At 37.0% G+C, this 21,534-nt stretch overlaps 1 protein-coding gene across 1 annotated transcript in view; it reads right to left on the minus strand.

Moving 5' to 3' along the window:
* Window positions 1-21,534, minus strand: part of TESK2 (testis associated actin remodelling kinase 2) — a 131,010-nt gene that overhangs the window by 47,996 nt on the left and 61,480 nt on the right. The window contains exon 3 of the mRNA XM_007077286.3: window positions 18,402-18,523. Coding sequence (XP_007077348.1) covers window positions 18,402-18,523 — 122 coding nt within the window. The remainder of the gene's footprint in view (window positions 1-18,401; window positions 18,524-21,534) is intronic.

Consider the following 21,534-nt stretch of genomic DNA (forward strand, 5'->3'; position numbering starts at 1 on the left):
TGTTTAATTTTGAGAGAGACAGAGAGTGAGCAGGGGAGGGGCAGAAAGATTGGCAGACACAGTCTGAAGCAGGCTTCAGGCTCTGAGCTGTCAGCACAGAGCCCGACATGGGGCTCAAATCCATGAACCGTGAGATCATGACCTGAGCTGAACTCGGAGGCTTAACTGACTGAATTGCCCAGGCACCCCATTACCTATATTATTTTTATATAAAGAAGAAAAAATAAGTTTAGTAATATTTAACATGGGTTAATAATAGCACCTGGGGATGTGCTCAAAAATGTTTTCTTAATGGGATATTATGATAGGCAGAAGATGTCTAGAAAGGTCCATGTTCTAACCCTCAAAACCTGTGAATATGTTATGCTATATAGCAAGGGAAATTGATTAAAGTTGCAGATGGAATTAAGGTTGCTAATCAGCTGACTTTAAAATAGGGAGATTATCCTAGACTACCAAGTGTTATCATACTTGCAGTGTTATCATAATGGTCCCCAAAGGTGGAAGAGGGAGGCCAAAAAGTTAGTATTAGAAGGATACAATATGAAAAAAAAATCAGCCTGTCACTATTGGCTTTGAAGAGGGAAGGAGCTACAAGCCAAATAGAAACTGAAAAAGTAAGGAAACAGATTCTTCCCTAGAGCCTCCAGAAATAAACACAACACTCTCAATACCTTGATTTTATCCTAGTAAGACCCACATCAGACTTCTGATCTATAGAAGATAATGAATTTGTGTTGTTTCAAGTCACCAGGTAATTTGTTATAGCAGCCATAGAAAACTAATGATACAACAAGAAAAAGAAAGAAAGAAAGAAAGAAAGAAAGAAAGAAAGAAAGAAAGAAAGAAAGAGAAAGAAAAGAAAAGAAAAGAAAGGAAAAGAAAAGAAAGGAAAAGAAAAGAAAACTAGTATTACATAATAAAAAAATCATGGGTGGAGAAACAAAAGCAAAAATGAACTATTGGGACCTCATCAAAATAAAAAGCTTCTGCACAGCGAAGGAAACAATCAGCAAAACTAAAAGGCAACTGACAGAATGGAAGAAGATATTTGCAAACGACATATCAGATAAAGGGTTAGTATCCAAAATCTATAAAGAACTTATCAAACTCAACACCCAAAAAACAAATAATCCAGTGAAGAAATGGGCAAAAGACATGAATAGACACTTCTCCAAAGAAGACATCCAGATGGCCAACCGACACATGAAAAAATGCTCAACATCACTCATCATCAGGGAAATACAAATCAGAACCATAATGAGATACCACCTCACACCAGTCAGAATGGCTAACATTAACAACTCAGGCAACAACAGATGTTGGTGAGGATGTGGAGAAAGAGAATCTCTTTTGCACTGCTGGTGGGAATGCAAACTGGTGCAGCCACTCTGGAAAACAGTATGGAGGTTCCTCAAAAAATTAAAAATAGAACTATCCTATGACCCAGTAATTGCACTACTAGGTAGAAACAGGTGTGCTGTTTCAAAGGGGCATGTGCACCCTCATGTTTATAGCAGCACTATCAACAATAGCAAAGTATGGAAAGAGTCCAACTGTCCATCGATGGATGAGTGGATAAAGAAGATGTGGTATACACACACACACACACACACACACACACAATGGAGTATCACTTGGCAATCAAAAAGAATGAAATCTTGCTATTTGCAACTATGTGGATGGAACTAGAGGGTATTATGGTAAGCAAAATTAGTCAGAGAGAGACAAATATCATATGACTTCACTCATATGAGGACTTTAAGACACAGAACAGATGAACATAAGGGAAGGGAAGCAAAAAATATATAAAAACAGGGAGGGGGACAAAACATAAGAGACTCTTAAATATGGAGAACAAACAGAGGGTTACTGGAGGAGGGATGGGCTAAATGGGTAAGGGGCATTAAGGAATCCACTCCTGAAATCATTGTTGCACTATATGCTAAATAACTTGGATATAAATTTAAAAAAAAATAATAAAAAAAAAATTATGGGTCACTATGTTCACAGACCTAAAATAGACTTTGGGCTTTGACTCCTAAACAAGCACAAGGAAAATAACATTATTAGTTCCTTGGTAGCATTTTCATCCAATCAGTCAAATATTTTTTGAGTTCATAGTTCTGCTCTCAGAGTTAAACATTAAAGTTTAAATACTGTCCCTTCTCAAAAGCTTATTACCTAAACAGAAGAGTGAGGGAGAGGTGTGACAGTAGTCTGAAACACATCTAGCTGTCTTCATTCTGGAAAAACACACACACACACAAAACACCAACACACAACTATTTTGGACCAACTCAATACTACACAACAGGACCCAGTAAGAGTCCTGTAGCCATTATATCAAAGCTGTCTGGAAAATTAGTACTTATTGCTAACTTATCTAGAATTAGGTGTATATTGCCAAAATACCTAGAAACTGTCCTAGGTATTTTATATGTATTATCTGAGATTAAATTATCCTCATTTTATCATCTAGGAAAATAAGGTTCAGAGCACTTAAGTGACTTGACAAAAGTTGGAGAAGTACTGGAATCTGATCTGTTTTGCTCTGTGACAATGGGAATGAAAGAAAAAAGGCCAGTGGTTTAATAATAACTTCATTTTGTATTCATAAATAATAACTAATGATGCCTGGGTGGCTCAATCAGTTGAGCATCTGACTCTCAATTTCAGCTCAGGTCATGGTCCCAGGGATCAAGCAAGCCTCACATTGGGCTCCTTGCTGAGCTTGGAGCCTGCTTGAGATTCTCTCTCTTTCTCACTCTGCCCCTCTCCCCTGCTTAGGCTCACTCACTCTCTCTCTCTCTCTCAAAAAAAAAAAAAAAAAAAAAGATTCTCTCTTTCTCTCTGTCTCCCCAAAACAAAAACAAAACCCTGCCAATCTGTAAACCAATGAAAATCTAACTGGTTTGCTTTATAAGCCTTTCTACTGTCAGCTTTGAGCAAAAAGCAACATCCATGTTAGGAGTTCTTCTGATCTGTACTGGTCTTTCCAGAAAAATGTCTGGTTCTGAAGTTATGGTAAAAACAATTAAGAGGTTTGAAATAAACCTATAATAGAATAGTAAAATGTGAGCATGATTTTCATATTAAAATGCTTTCTAAAAGGCCTACATTGGAAACCTACTGATACTGGTTTACTTTTTTTTTTTAAGTTTTTCCAGAAACTTGATATATTTTTATCTGATTTCCCTCCCATAATTGAAGGAAAGGCTCTGTGACATACTCCACCGGATTCCACTAAGCTTTAATATGTGGCATTAAATGAACTGCTTTGCATTTTACTCCCAAATAAAGCAAAGATACCATCACTCTCTTAGACCAGAAAAAATTACCAGTAACCAAAAAGGAGAAGAAAGGGCAATGGCTCAGATCTCAAGTCCCAAAAGAGCTATGAATCTAGACCCATAAAAAAAGCAGTAATATATCTGGGTAAGGCTTACTGCAGTTCAAACGTGCTTTAGAGGTATTACATCATGGAAAACTGGTTGTGCTAGGTTCTAGCTTTGAGAACTCAAAGAAAACTCAGCTGAACAGACATTAACCACTAATGTCTCACTTCAAGTGACATTAAACAGAACTGGTTCAGTCTGGCTTTCTCTTTTCTGTCCACGATTTTTATAGTCAGATTTTAAGATAGGTAAAGGCAAATAAACATTGCTCAATATTCACTAGATCATGTCAATAGCACTACATATAATAACAAGAGGACCAATAAAGTTTATGGTCTAATCTTACTGGGTTTTTTTTTTAGTGAAACAATACAAGTACTTAAAAAGTTAATACAAGATCTGCTTACTTACAAATAGTAAACCAGTTTAATAAACACAAAAACATCCTAGATTTTTTTTCATTTTTTTTCTTCAATATATGAAATTTATTGTCAAATTGGTTTCCATATAACACCCAGTGCTCATCCCAAAAGGTGCCCTCCGCAATACCCATCACCCACCCTCCCCTCCCTCCCACCCCCCCATCAACCCTCAGTTTGTTCTCAGTTTTTAAGTCTCTTATGCTTTGGCTCTCTCCCACTCTAACCTCTTTTTTTTTTTCCTTCCCCTCCCCCATGGGTTTCTGTTACGTTTCTCAGGATCCACATAAGAGTGAAACCATATGGTATCTGTCTTTCTCTGGATGGCTTATTTCACTTAGCATCACACTCTCCAGTTCCATCCATGTTGCTACAAAGGGCCATATTTCATTCTTTCTCATTGCCACATAGTACTCCATTGTGTATATAAACCACAATTTCTTTATCCATTCATCAGTTGGTGGACATTTTGGCTCTTTCCATAATTTGGCTATTGTTGAGAGTGCTGCTATAAACTTGGGGTACAAGTGCCCCTATGCATCAGTACTCCTGTATCCCTTGGGTAAATTCCTAGCAGTGCTATTGCTGGGTCATAGGGTAGGTCTATTTTTAATTTTTTGAGGAACCTCCACACTGTTTTCCAGAGTGGCTGCACCAATTTGCATTCCCACCAACAGTGCAAGAGGGTTCCTGTTTCTCCACATCCTCTCCAGCATCTATAGTCTCCTGATTTGTTCATTTTGGCGTGAGGTGATATCTGAGTGTGGTTTTGATTTGTATTTCCCTGATGAGGAGCGACGTTGAGCATCTTTTCATGTGCCTGTTGGCCATCCGGATGTCTTCTTTAGAGAAGTGTCTACTCATGAAAAACATCCTAGATTTCTGAGAGAAAAACAAATATTCTCCATCTTGATTAACAACTGAAAGTAAACTTGAGACTGAGAATTAAACTCATTCTGTAACTATTTTTTCACAGAAAATTTTAAACCACACTGCTCACAACTGCCATGCAAACAGCAAAATACCAAATCTCCTGGCAAAGGTAGAAATATTAATACATATACAAGCAGTGACCTCAAGTGTTCCCCAAATGTTTTTTAATCCAGGAAGTTCGGACAAGAACTAATAATATCCACAAACCCAAGTATCTAGATTGTCTCCTCACAAAATGAGAATGCTTCTTCCTCCTTCCCAAACTTATTCTTTATTCTAAGATTACTCATAAACTCACATCCAAATAACAAAATATAAACACACATTTCAATTTATGTGAGTATACTTCTAAAACAGCTCTCTCACATGATTTATGTCTTCCCCCTCTCCCAAAGTAGAAGAAATATACAGAGGAGAAAGAGAATAATTCAATCTAAAAAGCAAGAAAATAGTATGTGCAAGGTTTGTGCTCTTCTACAGATAAACAGAACCCTTAAAATTTTTTTTTACTACCTATCACATATATACTAAGCACAGTGACAGGCAAAGGTGACTAAGTGGGTGCTAGAGAAATAAACATGATGGTACCTACTTCAAGGAGTTCACAGACAAATAATGATAATGATGTATTCTAAGTACTTTACAGGTATTACCTCATTTAATACTTATGAAAACATTATGTTACAGGTACTATTATTATCTCCATTTTACAGATAAGAAAACGGAGGAGAGATTAAGTGGCTTGCCCAATATCACACAACTTGCAAATGGCAGAGTCAGGGCTGGATTCTTAACTCTTAAGCTTTATGTTCTAAGCCTCAATAAATGACACTTCAGATGATTATGACATAGTAGTGACAATAATAGAATAATTATAGTTAACATTTAGTGCCTTGCACTGTGTTAAGTTCTTTATCTCATTTAATTCTCCCGTCAACCTGGTATAGTAGTACTATCATTACTCTTTATAGATGAGAAAACTGAGGTTATAGAGGTTAATTTGCCAAAGGTCCCCTATCTACTAAGAGACACAACCATCCTGAACCTCTCCTTTGAATTCCAGACTTTATCCAACTGTTAATTTTTAAATTTGTTTTTATTTTATTTTAGAGAGAGAGAAAGAGAAAGCAAGAGGGGGAGAGGGGCAGAGGGGGAGAGAGGATTTTAAGTAGGCTCCATGAACAGCACAGAGCATGATGAGGGAATTTGATCCCATGACCCTGGGATCATGACCTGAGACGAAATTAAGAGTCCCAGGCTCAGCCAACTTGAGCCACCCCAACTACCAATTTGATAACTTCTGATGTCATATCCCCAAAACCTGTTCCCCATGCAGTCTTTCCCAGTGTAGTTACTGGCAATTAAATTCTCCCAGTTGTTCAAGTCAGAAGCCTAAGAGTCATCCTTGACTCCTTCCCCTGTGCTAATTAATATCCCAATCCATTAGGAAGTCCCATTGTCTCTACTTTAAAAAATATCCAGGGGCACCTGGATGGCTCAGTTGGTTAAGTGTCTGACTCTTGGTTTTGGCTCAGGTCATGATCTCATGGTCCATGGGTTCCAGCCTTGTGTTGGGCTCTGTGATGACTGCTTGGGTTTCTCTCTTTCCCTCTCTCTCTGCCCTTCCCCAGCTTGCTCTCTGGGTCTCTCAAAATAAATAAATAAACTTCAAATATATATATATACACGTATATATATATACACGTATATACGTGTATATATATATACATATATATATATATATATATAATCTCCACAAATATCCAGAATCCAACTATTTCTCTCCACCTTCATTGTTACCACAGTCAAAGCCACCATCAGCTCTCTCTAGATTACTGCAATAGTCTTCTAACTTAATTTTCATCAGTTACATACTTAGATGGCTTAAAATAAACATATAATGAAAAATAACAGTCCCCTGGCCTCCCCATACCACCAGTGAATCCTATTTCCCAGAGGGAACCACTCTCCCCTCTTTCAGCTGTTTCTTCTGTTTACCATCATAGCTCTAGCTATCTACTGATTATATTGCTATTTCTTACCTTCTACTGACTTTCCAGAGTGGAGGCTGAGGATTCAGCCCTCTTAAATTACTTCCCTTTCAATATTTGCATAAGACAATCTTGGGTCCCCAAAGCAATCTACAGTTTTAATGCAATCCCTATCAAAATACAGCATTTTTCACAGAACAATAATCCCAAAATTTGTGTGGAACCACAAAAGACCCCGAATAGCGAAAGCAATCTTTTTTTTTTTTTAATGTTTATTGATTTTTGATGGGGGGGGGGCCGGCAGAGCGTGAGTGGGGGAGGGGCAGAGAGAGAGGGAGACACAGAATTCGAAGCAAGCTCCAGGCTCTGAGCTATCAGCACAGAGCCCGATGTGGGGCTCGAACTCACAAGTTGTGAGATCATGACCTGAGCTGAAGTCAGTCGCCCAACCAACTGTACCACCCAGGTGCCCCATCAAAGCAATCTTAAAAAAGAAAAAGAAAAAGAAAAAAAACCAAAGGTATCACAATTGCAGATTTCAAGTTATACTACAAAGCTGTAGTAATCAAAACAGTATTGGACTGGCACAAAAATAGACACATAGATCAATGAAACAGAATAGAAAGCCTAGAAATAAATCTATGATTATCTGGTCAATTAATCTTTTTTTAAGTACTTATGCATGAGAATTTTTAAGTTTATTTATTTATTTAGAGAGAGAGAGAGAGAGAGAGAGAGAACAAGGGAGGGGCAGAGAGAGAATCTCAAGCAAGCTCCACACTGTCAGTGTGGAGCCTGACATGGGGCTTGAACCTATGAACCATGACATCATGACCTGAGCTGAAATCAAGAGTCGAATGCTTACCAACTGAGCCACCCAAGCACTCCTGGTCAATCAATCCTTGACAAAGGATGCAAGAATATGCAACGTGAAAAAGACAGTCTTGGGGTGCCTGGGTGGCTCAGTTGGTTAAGCGTCCCACTTCAGCTCAGGTCATGATCTCCCAGTTCATGGGTTCAAACCCCACATTGGGCTTTGTGCTAACAGCGCAGAGCCTGGTGCCTGCTTCAGATTCTGTGTCTCTTCTCTCTGCCTTCCCCAGCTCACATACTCTCTCTCTCTCAAAAATAAATAAACATTAGGGCACCTGAGTGGCTGAGTCAGTTAAGTGTCAGACTTCAGCTCAGGTCATGATCTCACAGTTCGTGGGTTTGAGCCCTGCATCAGGGTCTGTGCTGACAGCACGCAGCCTGGAGCCTGCTTTGATTCTGTGTCTCCCTCTCTCTCCGCCCTTACCCCACCCATGGTCTCTCTTTCTCTCTCAAAAATAAATAAACATTTAAAAATTTTTAAAAAAAGAAAAAAAAAGTCTCTTCAACAAATGGTGTTGGGAAAACTGGGGAGCTACAAACAAAAGAATGAAACCAGACCACTTTCTTATACCATACACAAAAATAAACTCAAGATGGAGATGTGAGGCCAGAAACCATAAAAATCCTAGAAAAGAACACAGGCAGTAATTTCTCTGACATCAGCTATAGCAACACTTTTCTGTTGTTGTTGTTGTTGTTTTTAAGCAACACTTTTCTAGATCTGTCTCCTGAGGCAAGGGAAACAAAAGCAAAAATAAACTATTGGGACTACATCAAAATAAAAAGCTTCTTCACAGCAAAGGAAATAATCAACAAAACTAAAAGACTAGCTACTGAATGGGAGAAGATATTTGCAGTTGATATATCCAATAAGTGGTTAATATCCAAAATCTGTAAAAAACTTATAAACTCAACACCAAAAAATAAATGATCCAATTAAAAATGGGCAGAAGACATGAACAGACATTTCTCCAAGGACAACATACAGATGACCAACAGACAAAAGAAAAGATACTCAACATCACTCATGACCAGGGAAATGCAAATCAAAACACAATGAGATATCATCTTACTTCTGTCAGAATGGCTAAAATCAAAAACACAAAAAACAAGTGTTGACAAGGATGTGGAGAAAAAGGAACCTTGTGCACTGTTGGTAGGAATGCAAACTGGTGCAGCCACTGTGGAAAATGGTATGGAGGCAGAACTACCATGTGATCTAGTAATTACACTACTGGGTATTTACCCAAAGAATACGAAATCAGTAATTCAAAAAGATACATGCACCCCCTATGTTTATGGTGCCATTATTTACAATAGCCAAAATATGGAAGCAACCTAAGTGTCTATTGACAGATGAATAGATAAAAAAGATACTATATGTCTATACAATGGAATATTACTCAGCCACAAAAAGAATGCAATCTTGCCATTTGCAACAGCATGGATGGATCTAGAAGGTATAATCCTAAGGAAATAAGTCCAAGAAAGACAAATACCGTATGATTTCACTCAAGGAATTTAAGAGACAAAACAAATGAACAAAGGAAAAAAAGACAAACCAAAAAACAGACCCTTAACTATAGATAACAAACTGATGATTACCAGAAGGGAGGTGGGGGGATGGGTGAAATAGGTGATGGGGATTAAAGAGTACATATATCATGATGAGCACTGAATAATGTATAGAATCAATCACTGAATCACTATTATTGTACACCTGAAACTAATATAACACTGTACGTTAACTATACTGGAATTTAAAAAAAAGAAAAGAAAATATGTTTACCACAGACAGTTCAGTTGAAAAGATTTAAAAGATATTAAAATAAACATTAATGACAATTTTAAAAAAGAGAAAAAAGAAAAAGAAAGGCATAAGATCTAGAAAGAAATGGGTATAAAGATGATAGCAAGTCCCAAGGTGCCTGCTGGGCAACAGTCTAGAGAATAAGCAATACAAACTGGAGCAGAAGAATCAAGAGCTCCAGGAGAAATGTTGGGGGAAGGAGGTTTGATGAAAGAATTTTTAGATTTCCAGATGTGTTTGGCAGAGTGGAAATGCATATTCAGAAAAATTTTTTACAATTTTGGGAGCATCTGGGTGGCTTAGTCAGTTAAGCATCCAACTTCAGCTCAGGTCATGATCTCATGGTTTGTGAGACCTCCACATTGAGCTCTCTGCTGTCATCACAGAGCCTGCTTCAGATCTTCTGTCCCTCTCTCTGCCCATCCCCCACTTGTACTCTCTCAAAGATAAACATTAAAAAAGAAATGAAGCAAGTTGAGCACTTACTTGCCTTAAGAAGAAGAAGAAGAAGAAGAAGAAGAAGAAGAAGAAGAAGAAGAAGAAGAAGAAGAGGAATTTTACAATTCTGTACAAAGCTTTGGTAAGAATTTGTGGTATATAATAACTAAGCAAATGAAAAATTAGGCAAAACACAAAAATACTGTACAAGAAATAAAATGTAATTATAATACATTACTTGGCCTAGTAGTGATTATATTCAGTCATTATAATATACATGCTGAGCTTTGATTTATTTCTCAAGTTTTAAATGTTAATTCCAGCATAGTTAACACACGGTATTATATACATTTCAGGTGTACAACTACTTGATGGTTTGAAAGAGGGTAGAAGGGAAAGATATTAAAGATGACTCCTAGGTTTTTTCACCTAAGTAATAATGGTAGTAACAACAAGTCCATTTGCTGAGATGGGAGAGGTCTAGACAGGAAAAAATGGTGATGGGGTAGAAAAATAATCAATAGTGGTCCATATAGGGGTGCCTGGTTGATTCAGTCAGTAGAGCATGCGACCCTTGATCTCGGGGTTTGTGAGTTCAAGCTCCATGCTGGGTGTAGAGATTACTTAAAAAATAGTGGTCTATAATAGGTGTTCAATAAATGGTAGCCACTGTTTACATTAAAAATCATCTTCTACTATATCTCAATTATATCTCAATAAAAATAAATTTTTAAAAAATCATCCTTTTGGGGTTGTACTACTTGATTGTCCACAGACAATGGCATAAATATTACTGAAGATTATTCCATATTTTATTTTACAGAATTGTCCTACTTATATTGAATTAGAACTTACACACAGTACTAAGTCATTAAACCTTCTACCTTGACACAGAGAAGAGAAAAAAATGTTAACCCTCCTTTTCAACATGCTAGTGTTATAAAATTTGCTTTGAGGGCTATATTGAGACCCTTTCACCTAGTTACTCACTAGAATTACAGGATAATTCTGTAATTTATAATTCTGATAAAATCAGAAAGATCTACTTTAAGCCAGTATTATTTGAGAGGGGATGGGAGAAAGAAAGAGAGCATGAGCATGTGCACACATGGGAGGGGCAGAGAGAGAGGGAGGGAGAGAATTCCAAGCAGGCTCTGTGCTGTTGTGGAAGAGCCCAAATGGGGGCTCAATCCCACAAACTATGAGATCATGATCTGAGCTGAAATCATGAGTCAGGGGCTGAAGTGATTGAGCCACCCATGTGTCTCTAATCCAGCTTTTTAAATGTTTCCAATTTATTCTGGAGCACCCACGTGCACACACACACAGACACGTACACAGACACACACACAGGTGCATATACACCTGAGATAAAATATTCTTTAAACCTGATCATTTACAAATTATTCAACATTGGGGCACTTGGGTGGCTCAGTTGGTTAAGCATCCGACTTTGGCTCAAGTCATGATCTCTCAGTTTGTGAGTTTGAGCCCAGTATCGGGCTCTGTGCTGACAGCTCAGAGCCTGAAGCCTGCTTCAGATTCTGTGTGTGTGTCTCTCTCTCTGTCCCTCCTCTCTCTCTCTCAAAAATAAACATTAAAGAAAAAAAAAACAATTAAGAAAACCAAATTATTCAACATTAATCGAACATGGATTTCTTTTTTTTAATTAAAATAATTTTTTATTTTAGATAGAGAGCAAGCAGAGGAGAGGGGCAGTGGAAGAGAGACAGAATTTCAAGCAGGCTCCATGCTCAGTGCAGAGCCCAATGTGGGGCTTCATCCCACGACCCTGTTACCATGACCCCACCTGAAATGAAGAATCGGATGCTCATCTGATTGAGCCACCTAGGTATCCCTCAATGTGGATTTCTAACCACTGATCTGGTCCATTCCCCTAATTTAATGAAAGAAAAAAAACAAAGCCTAGAGGTCAAGTAACTTGTCCAAGAGAATACGATTAGGAAATCATGGAGTTGTGTTAAGTACCTATGACAAATAGTGGAAGATAAGGCTAGAAAAAACAGATTAGACCTTAACTGTCAGTCTAAAGGATTTTCAACCAAATTCTGAAATAAAAGGTTTATAAGAAATAAGTTATACAATTAGAGCTGTGTATCAGGAATAGAGAAAGGGGGTCAAAAAGATAGGGAAAATAATTCACTCCAGGAAAAATTCAAGAGGCCTGAAATGACAAATATATAAAGGAAAGAACAGATGCAAAAGTCTTTGAAGATCTAGAATCAAGAGCATATTAGCTTCTGGTTAGAAGCAATGAATAAAAAGAATAAGTAAAGATGACTTCGGGATTTTCAGAATGGGTAACTGGAAAGACAGCTATCTTAATAACTGAGACTGGAAAAATATCCTGCCATATTCTCACAGGATTAGCTGATACTTATCTGTTTCCTAGATGTAAAGTTTACTTCCCAGGGAGACTGGGAGATAACAGTGTTCTATTTCCCTGTATTCACCATGATATTGCCTAGCACAGGTCTGGACTGAATAGTTCCAAGTAAATATTTGGTGAATTAAAAGCATATTCTCCATTTTAACAAAATGATAACCACATTGCTATAAGTGGCTTTTGAAGAGGAGCTAAAACAATTCTGAACAAAAATTAGTAGACAGAAAAATAAATTCAGAATGTAGCCTAAAAAAAGGAAGCATGAGAATATAAATAAGGCATCTAAAAGAAATGCTAAATTTCTCGTGGCATGAAGAATAACAAAGAGGTATGAAAACAAATCTTGGTACAGGTCCTCAGAAAGACCACTGGGGAATGGAAGTTAGCAGGACATGGAATTGGGTTACAGATCTTGAGCATAAGACTTCCTGGCATAAACAACCTTATTCACAAGAGGCCCAAACAATCAGTCCATGCAGTCAACAAAGTACTTTATTGTTCCTTGTTCTAACTGATAACTTAGAGCAACTGATGATAAAAGAGCCAATCTTAACTGTAGCCATGTATTAAAAAAAAAAACAACACATATATACAAACAAAATATACACACCTACTGCCTCTATGACTTAGCAGGCATTCTTTTCCTTCCAACTAGAAATCTTAGGAGTGAGAAAGATAAAAGGAAAAAGAGGGAGTAGGGAGGCTGGGGTGAAGAAAAAGAGAAAAAAAGCTGCAAAAGTTCAGCTCACTCGCTCCTGCTGGGCACAAAATAGCTGTGCCAGCACAGGACCAAGGCATGCCCAGAGGATTAGATGCCAACCATCTGGCAGGTCATACAGATACCGTCTTTTTCAAGTAGACTTTCCAAATCACTAATGCAGTGATTTCTGACCTCTTCTTTGATTTCAAGCAGGAGACCCTTTCTTCAAAATTCTTATACACATGTTTAACATAAAACAGATAAAAAAGTGAAGCTGCCCTGGCTGGATGAAACATAGGAGGGACCAAAAGCCTCCTCTACTCATCAGTCTCCCCCCGGGGGTCAACCTCTAAGGAGGCAGGTCTGCGAAAAACCTAGGGTTCTGAGAGATGGATTTTTCCCAATTTAAATCTAATAATCTCAATTTCAGGGAAAACCTTGGTTCATAATTCTGCCTCAGCTTCTGCATCTATAAAGGAGAGCTTGTTAAGCGTCACAGCTTGAAAACAGCCTAAAACCCTTATTAACAAATAGTTACAAAACATTTAAATTACAAGCACTTGGATGGCTCAGTTGGTTAAGTACTGACTTCAGCTCAGGTCATGATCTCACGTTTTGTGAGTTTGAGCCCCGAGTTGGGCTCTGTGCTGACAGCTCAGAGCCTGGAGCCTGCTTTGGATTCTGTGTCTTCAGCTCTCCCTGCCCCTCTCCCACGCACACTCTCCTTCTCTCTCTCAAAAATAAATAAACATTAAAAATTTTAAATTATAAAAACAGAGTATTAATAGTAAATTTCTAAGACAAATAGAAAAGCATTTAAGAAATAAAAATTCTAAGTATTTTGAGAATGACACACAGTCATGCTTAGTTTGATATTTAAGGTAGCCTAAGGAAGTATAATAGATGCTTCTATTGCTATAGTGTTCCTCCTAATAACAAAAGTCAAGAAGACCCTGCTTCCTCTAGGCCACTGGTAAGATAATTTCTTTTTGTTGTATTCAAAATATATAATAAAAGTGAAAGCACAAAAACATGAAAGATATAAACAACCAGAAGCTTCTTTTTAAAAGTAATCTACAAGAGCACCTGGGTGGTTCAGTAAGTTAAGCATCTGACTTCAGCTCAGGTCATGATCTCATGGTTCCTGTGTCCGAGTCCGTATTGGGCTCTGTGTTGACAGCTCAGAGCCTGGAGCCTACTTTGGATTCTGTGTCTCCCTCTCTCTGTGTCCCTCCCCCGCTCATGCTCTGTCTCTCTCTCTCTCTCTCTCTCTCTCTCTCTCAAAAATAAAATAAACATTAAAAAAAATTTTTTTAATAATCTACTTCCAGGGACATCTGAGTGGCTCAGTCAGATAAGCACTAGCTCAGCTCATGAGATGGAGCCCCACATCAGGCTCTGCACTGACAGCCTGCTTGGGATCCTCTCTATCTCTCTCTTCCCCTCCCCCACTATCTCTCTTTCTCTTTCAAAATAAATAAATAAAACTTAAAAAAAATAATAAATAAATCTATTTCCAGGCTTTTAATGACAATATATTTGAAACAGATGGCTTATACAGAACAAAAAGAGTCATCATCAAGAGTGCAAAACCACTATGGTTAACAATAATTATAATAATTTTCATGTATTTTATACTTTCTGTGGATTATAACAGATGCAAAGGCTTTTATAAAGTATCTCATTTGTGGCCTACTGCCAAATCAAGAAGAAGTTAACATTATCTTTTATATATTAGAAAACTTAGCTGAGTGCAAAGAAAATTATTACTAGTTGAAAGTTAAAAGGGAGGGGTGTGTCATTCCTGCACAATGGAACCAAAAAGAGATAGGCTAAGTAAGAAAGATCAAGGGGACATCTGAATAGGAATAGTATCACTGGTCTCATCACACATTTCTAGGCTGGAACATAAATATTAAGCAAAACAAGAGTAAAGATCTAGGTGGATTCTGGCCCGGTATTTTGCAATACAGTAGCCAGTAGCTTCATGTAGTAATTTAAATCAAATTAAAAAAATTCAGTTCTTTGTTTGCACTAGCCACATTTCATACAATGCTCTTTAGGCACATGTGGCTATTGGAAAGCACAGATAAAGAACATTTCCACCACTGCAGAAAGTTCTATTCAAAAGCATTACTCTAGGAAAAAACCTTTGAACGTATTAAAACCAGCAGCACTCAATAAATGTTTAGTGAATGAATGAATGATAAGCAACAGGCTTCAATGGGCCATTAAAAAAAAAAACAAAAAAAACTAGGGGCACCTGGGTGGCTCTGTCAGTTAAGAACCTGAGTTCGAACTCTGCATGGGGTGAGCTGGAGCCCCGCTTTGGGATTTCGAGATTCTCTTTCTCTCTCTCTCTCTCTCTCTCTCTCTCTCTCAGCCCCTTGTGAGATTCTCTCTCATTGCCCCTTGCTCACTTGCACTCTCTCTCTCTCTCTCTCCTCTCTCTCAAAAACAATAATAATAATAAAAACTAGCCCGAGAAAAAGAAACTAAGAATAGTAGCTAACATTTACCGGGCACTTAACACAAGCCAGATACTCTTTTAGGTGGTTTATATGCACTAATTTAATTAACCCTCAAACAACTTCATGACATATTTACTGTCATTACTCTCATTTTATAGGTGGGAAAACTAATACTTGGACAGGTTAAGTAACTTTCCCAAGATCCAGGATTTGAATCCAGTCAGCCAGATCAGGAATCTAGAAACTTCATTTTTAATCATACTATACTATGCTATTTCTATTATATAACAACTGTATTTTAAGTTTTTGCTGTGCTAGAATAAAATTTATTTAATGTCATTCTTCCCGTGCATTCACCAGTCAAGTTTACATAAAGAAAATAAGAAAAGTAGTGAAATAAAAGACTGGCAAAAAATATACCAAATGTTAATAATAGTTTGATCCCTACACACTGAGATAAAGAGCAATTTTTATTTTCTTGTTTTGCTGACTGTTTTCTAAATGTTCCATAGTGATGATGTATCACTTCTATAAAAATGAAAAACAATAAAAATATTATTTTATTTTTAATGTTTAATTTTGAGAGAGAGAGAGAGACAACATGTGCAAGGCAGAAAAGGGGCAGAGAAAGAGAAACAGAAGATCCAAAGCGGGCTCTGCACTAACAGCTGAGAGCCCAATACAAGGCTTGAACTCATGAGCTATGAGATCATGACCTGAACCAAAGTCAGATGTTTAACCAACTGAGCCACCCAGCCACCCCTAAAAATATTTTTAAGCAAGATGAAAATATGATCAGCTTAAAATCAAGACTTATACAATCTCACTCTCAAACATTATATAGGCCCCCTAACTGATCTCTTGGCCATGAGTCTCCCTAACACTAAACCATTCTGAATTTGCCATCAGTTACCTCTGCCATGTTAGTCCATGCTCAGAATCCAATACACAGAGGATAAAACATACTGTTTTTGGCTTTATGCAAGCCATTCTTGATTATTTTTATTACATTTCCACCTTTATCTACCAATAGTATTCTGTCAAATCATCAATTCTTCTACGAGAAGAATGGTAGAAAGAGCCCAGGCCTCAGAGTCACAGACCTTGGCCAACACATCATCTCTTACCCTCAGTCCCTTCAATAGTGATTAGTTGTAAAGATTAAATCTTTAAATAGGTAAAGTATCCAGCATACAAGCCTTCAATAAATGGTGACTTTCTTACTATTGTTATTAACCAAATGGGTTTTTATTCACTAACTCCTCAAAAAGCTTTGCACTTCTACCTCTGTGTTTTATTACTGCTTTGCTTCTATTTTCTGAGTTCCTTCCCGATCTTCTAAAAATCCTTTTAAAATTCAAGTTCCAGTCCCAGTCAACCTCCTCCAAAAAGGCTTCCCTCACTCTGCCAAGCTAATATGATCGCTCACTCCTGTGAACTTCTATAGCACGTAGAGTTTATTCTATGCAAGTGGTGGTGTCCTAGATGATTTTATTAGTTCTCTTTTCATATATGTAAGTCCTACATTCCCAGTTAGAGTCAAACTCTTTCCTACTAGCAGGCATTCCATTTTATATATGTCTTTATACTTTTCTGGTGTCTCACAAATCACCAGGCTTATACTAAATGCTCAAAAAATCTGATATGTTAATCAGATTTGTGCATTGGGAAGAAAGTCATCATAATAAAAATACTGGCTGAACATTTTTGTAGTAGACTAGGAAGCCAACAATTCTATATAAAGGTAGAAAGTTTAAAGTAAACAGTATAATCCAATTCCATAATATACTATCACTGACCAAACATGTAAGTCATACTTAAGCTGTATGATTCCTTTCCAGTCCAATGTAAATATTAGCAATAAATGACCCTAAGTAAACAGCACTTTTAACTTCTTAAAGTGTCTTACACATAAACTCTATTAAATATATATTGACTCAAATTGTCTTATTTGATTTCATTTGGAAATACACTCACCTCACTAAAACAAAAATCAAGATAATTTGAGTGAGAAAGATTCAGATACTGATTACTAGAAAGTGAGGATCATATAACCTTATTTTATATAATATGAATTCTCCTGTAAAAAGGTAAACTATTGGGGTGCCTGGGTGGCTCAGTCAGTTAAGCAATTGACTCTTGATTTCTGTTCAGGTCATGATCTCATGGTTCATGGGATCATGCCCTCTGCCAGGCTCTATGCTGGCAGTGTAGAGCCTACTTGGGATTCTCTCTCCCTCTCTCCCTGCTCCTCCCCTACTTGCACTCTCTGTCCCTCTCTCAAAACAAACATTAAAAAAAAAAAAAAGTGAAAAAGGTAAACTATGTCTTCTCCAGTGCTAAAAGTTAAGGGTAGATAGCCTAGGGGCACTCTTTTATTTTTATTCACTGATTTAATTATGATATCTCATAAAGCAATTAAGAAAATTAAATAACAACAAAAAGAGAAAAATCTTTTCTCCTTGATAAATTACTAATTTAGTGGGGCACCTGGGTGGCTCAGTCGGTTAAGCATTTGACTCTTGACTTCGCCCAGGTCATGATCTCACAGTTGGTGAGACTGAGCTCAGTGTCAGCCTCTGAACTGATAGCACAGAGCCTGCTTGGGATTCTCTGTCTCCCTCTCTCTGCCCCTGTTTGCACTCTCTCTCTCTCAAAATAAATAAATAAACTTAAAATTTTTTTAATTACTAATTTAGCAATAGTAAACAATTGTTCTAGTGAGCTGCTTTTAAGAATAAAGCAAGTTGAGAGACAGAAGGAAGTTGCTTTATTAAATGCAGTTACAGAAAATTAATTCTCAATAGGTAGAAAAATACCTATAGCACAGCTAAATCCTAGCAAGACAGATTCAGCACAAAATTCCGAATCCCTTTTTACAGCTATTAATGCTATTCTAACAAGCCTCCAATAATGTTCCAGCTTTCTCACTAATCCTCAAAAGAAAGGAAAAGCCATTACCTAAGGATGTTGGGATGGGAGAGTCTATTCATAAGCTGAACTTCTTTCAGCATGTTTGCCCGGTTACTGCTCAATGTGTTCATCTTAAGAGCCATCACCTGGCCAGAAGCTCGATGGCGCACCTAGAAAATAAAATAGAACAAGAGAAGGGTTCAAGGACAGCAGTTAAATATGAGGTCAAAGTCTCCACATGTAAACATGCCAAGATGTTTTAGTGCCAGTTTAGATAAAATAGATATACTTCAGGATGTTTTCCTGTAAACTGATCACATTAGGGTCTCACTTCCATTAATGAAGATGGATTTATTCCATCAAAGAGCAAAACTGTTTCACATTAAGCTGGCCAGAAAAACATTGTTAATAACACCTCAAGAAATGGCAGCTTTTTTTAATACCTTAGAAAAAAATGGGGGAAATTTATTAGGCTAGTTCCTTATGGTGAATATTGCTGAGTCTTAGGACACTAACAGGAAAAAGTCCCCTTTGTGGAATTTTAAGTGTGCACAGAAAAGATATATGCATAAGCCTTATATAACACTTAAGGAACTATAAAACTATCTTTATAGGACACTAAAGCCACATCCTCAAAATCTCCCCCAAGCAGCATGTGTGTGTGCATCTGTGTGTGTGTGTGTGTGTGTGTGTGTGTGTGGGTATGCACACATAAGTATATACATGAAAAAAAGCATTCATGTTAAATATAGAAAGAAGTCAGTGGACCTTTTAGGGATAATATAGTGAGCCAACCCAAAGTACCTTATAATCACATAAACATACTCAATTCAGATACAAAAAAACATGGGTCACACCATTCACACTATTACCCGTACACACAGAGGAAAGTCTACTTCTAAAACATTTATTCTCTACAGAATTCAATACATTTTGCATGTAAAAATATTGTTTTATAATTTCAATGCACACTCCACAGTTTCCAATAACTGTAATACTTTACTCACAAGAAAATTAACTATGTTTTTACCCTCTAAATGTCTCAGTAGTAGCAAAAGGAGACTACCAGAGAAAATATTTTGTCTTACCCAAAAGAAACTCAATTATTTACTGAAATGTGTTTTTCCTACTGAGAAATTATGAATGAGGCAGTAGAAAAATTACCAAGTACCAAGGACCTCCTTACTCTCTGGTTAAAAAAAAAACATTTCAGATCTGGCACAACAGAGACTTGCTATGCAAAAATGTCATCGTCCTATGGACTTTGAGTATTCTTTTAGTATATTGTAATTGACCAAGTGGAAGTTTCAGGAGAAAATATGACAACCTACTTAACTCTTCAATCTACAGAAATTCCTTGAAATGACAACAGCCCCAGAATTTCAGCATATCTATTAGTACAGGACAGACATAACATTTTATCTTAAGAGTTCAAAGAAACAATGTTTCAGATCAGCCAGACATAAGGGAAAGAGGAAGCAAAACACTCAGAGCCACAGGGACCCCGGTTAGAAAAACTGAGGCAGAACACTGGCTGTCTCTCCCCTCTTCTAGATCTCTTAGTGAGATTTGGAACCCAACTCTCTTCCTAGTGCATCAATGATTCTGTTGTCATGTATCTCGTGATTGAAGAAAGAGAAGTGACTTTACTTTTCAGATCCTGCATGGATAAGTTAAAAGAAACGTTTATATACAAAGAACACACTGACAGTATTCTTCCAACTCTATTTACAGAAGACATCTGTGTTTTAATAAGGGCTCTCCATTCTGAAAGCTATTCTTCTTTTTTCATCATCTGAAAACTATCACTCGGAAATTTTAACAAAATGTGAGCTTTTAAGAAAGTTCGATATTAAAACAATGTGAAATTCTAGGATGAACAATCTGTATTTCAAACTAATCAGAAAAAATCCTATTTCCTTAAAACAGTGGACAAGATGATGAACATGTTCATAACTCATTGCATTCTATCTTTCATCTGCATAAAATACTTTCTTCTAGCACCTCAAATTCTACTTACCTTTCAAGACCACACCCAAATGTTCCCTCCTCCCTGAAGTCTTCTTGACTCTCTGGGAATCATTTATTTGTGGTTTCCATCTTTATGCCACCTCAGAACAACATTCATAACACCAGTATACCACTCATCACATGGTTCTGTACATAAATATCTCCTCACCAGTCTATAAAGCATCTTGATACCAGGATCTATACTGTATCCATCTTTGTCTTGCAGTGCCTGGAAGGCCTGGCACATCATAAGGGCACAGTGAAAACAATGGCAATAACAGTTAAGTGAAACTTCTAATATACTTTCTATATATTATCTAAGGGCCAGTGAATCATTTATTCAGGTGAATTATTTGGGCAGAAGTGAGCCAGGAGTAATTTTTTTTGAGGAGGGCAGGGGTTGGGGGGAAGATTCAAATGGAAAAGAAATATAAAACTTGGTAAAATTTTTTGGGGTTTACCATCTAGAAAGGGACAAATAATAAGCTATATGGCGAGTCAGAGAAGAAAGACAATGAAGAATAAAACACAGCACACAAAGTATTTATATAAATGTTGAAATGTTGACAGAATGAGCACTTAGGCAAAAACTTCATGGAACTTCAATGAAACCTCAAAAGATTAATAGACATTGATAGATTTTTAAAATACAGATTACAGTTGATAAAGGAAGAAAAAAGTATCGTTTAAATATAGAGGTCCACAAAAGATGGGGTACCTGCCTAAATGTAGGAGGATCTTCATTCCAAGTTTCTAAAACTACAAAAATTAATTACCCTTCAAATAGACTTAGATTTTCAGAGTTAAAAGAAGGTGCTTTTTTGCTTAAGTATGTCCTCTACAGATAGATCATGGTTACTATTAATAAGAATATTCCTAAGAGAGTGACATCTTTAACTACCTTGGAAAATAAATGCTAAAATGGTTGCTGCTAGGGGAGAGAAATGGGAGGGATAGGTAAAATAGGTAAAGGGGATTAAGAGGTACAAAATTCCAGTTATAAAATAAATGCGTCAGTGATGAAAATCATAGCACACGGAATATAGTAAATGATATTGTAATAACATTGTATGGTGACAGATGGCAACTATACTTATTGTGGTGAGCATTTCATAATGTATATAATTGTCAAATCACTATGTTGTACACCTGAAACTAATATAATGTCAAC

This window comes from Panthera tigris, chromosome C1, assembly GCF_018350195.1.
Source record: "Panthera tigris isolate Pti1 chromosome C1, P.tigris_Pti1_mat1.1, whole genome shotgun sequence".
In the NCBI taxonomy this organism is placed as follows: domain Eukaryota; kingdom Metazoa; phylum Chordata; class Mammalia; order Carnivora; family Felidae; genus Panthera; species Panthera tigris.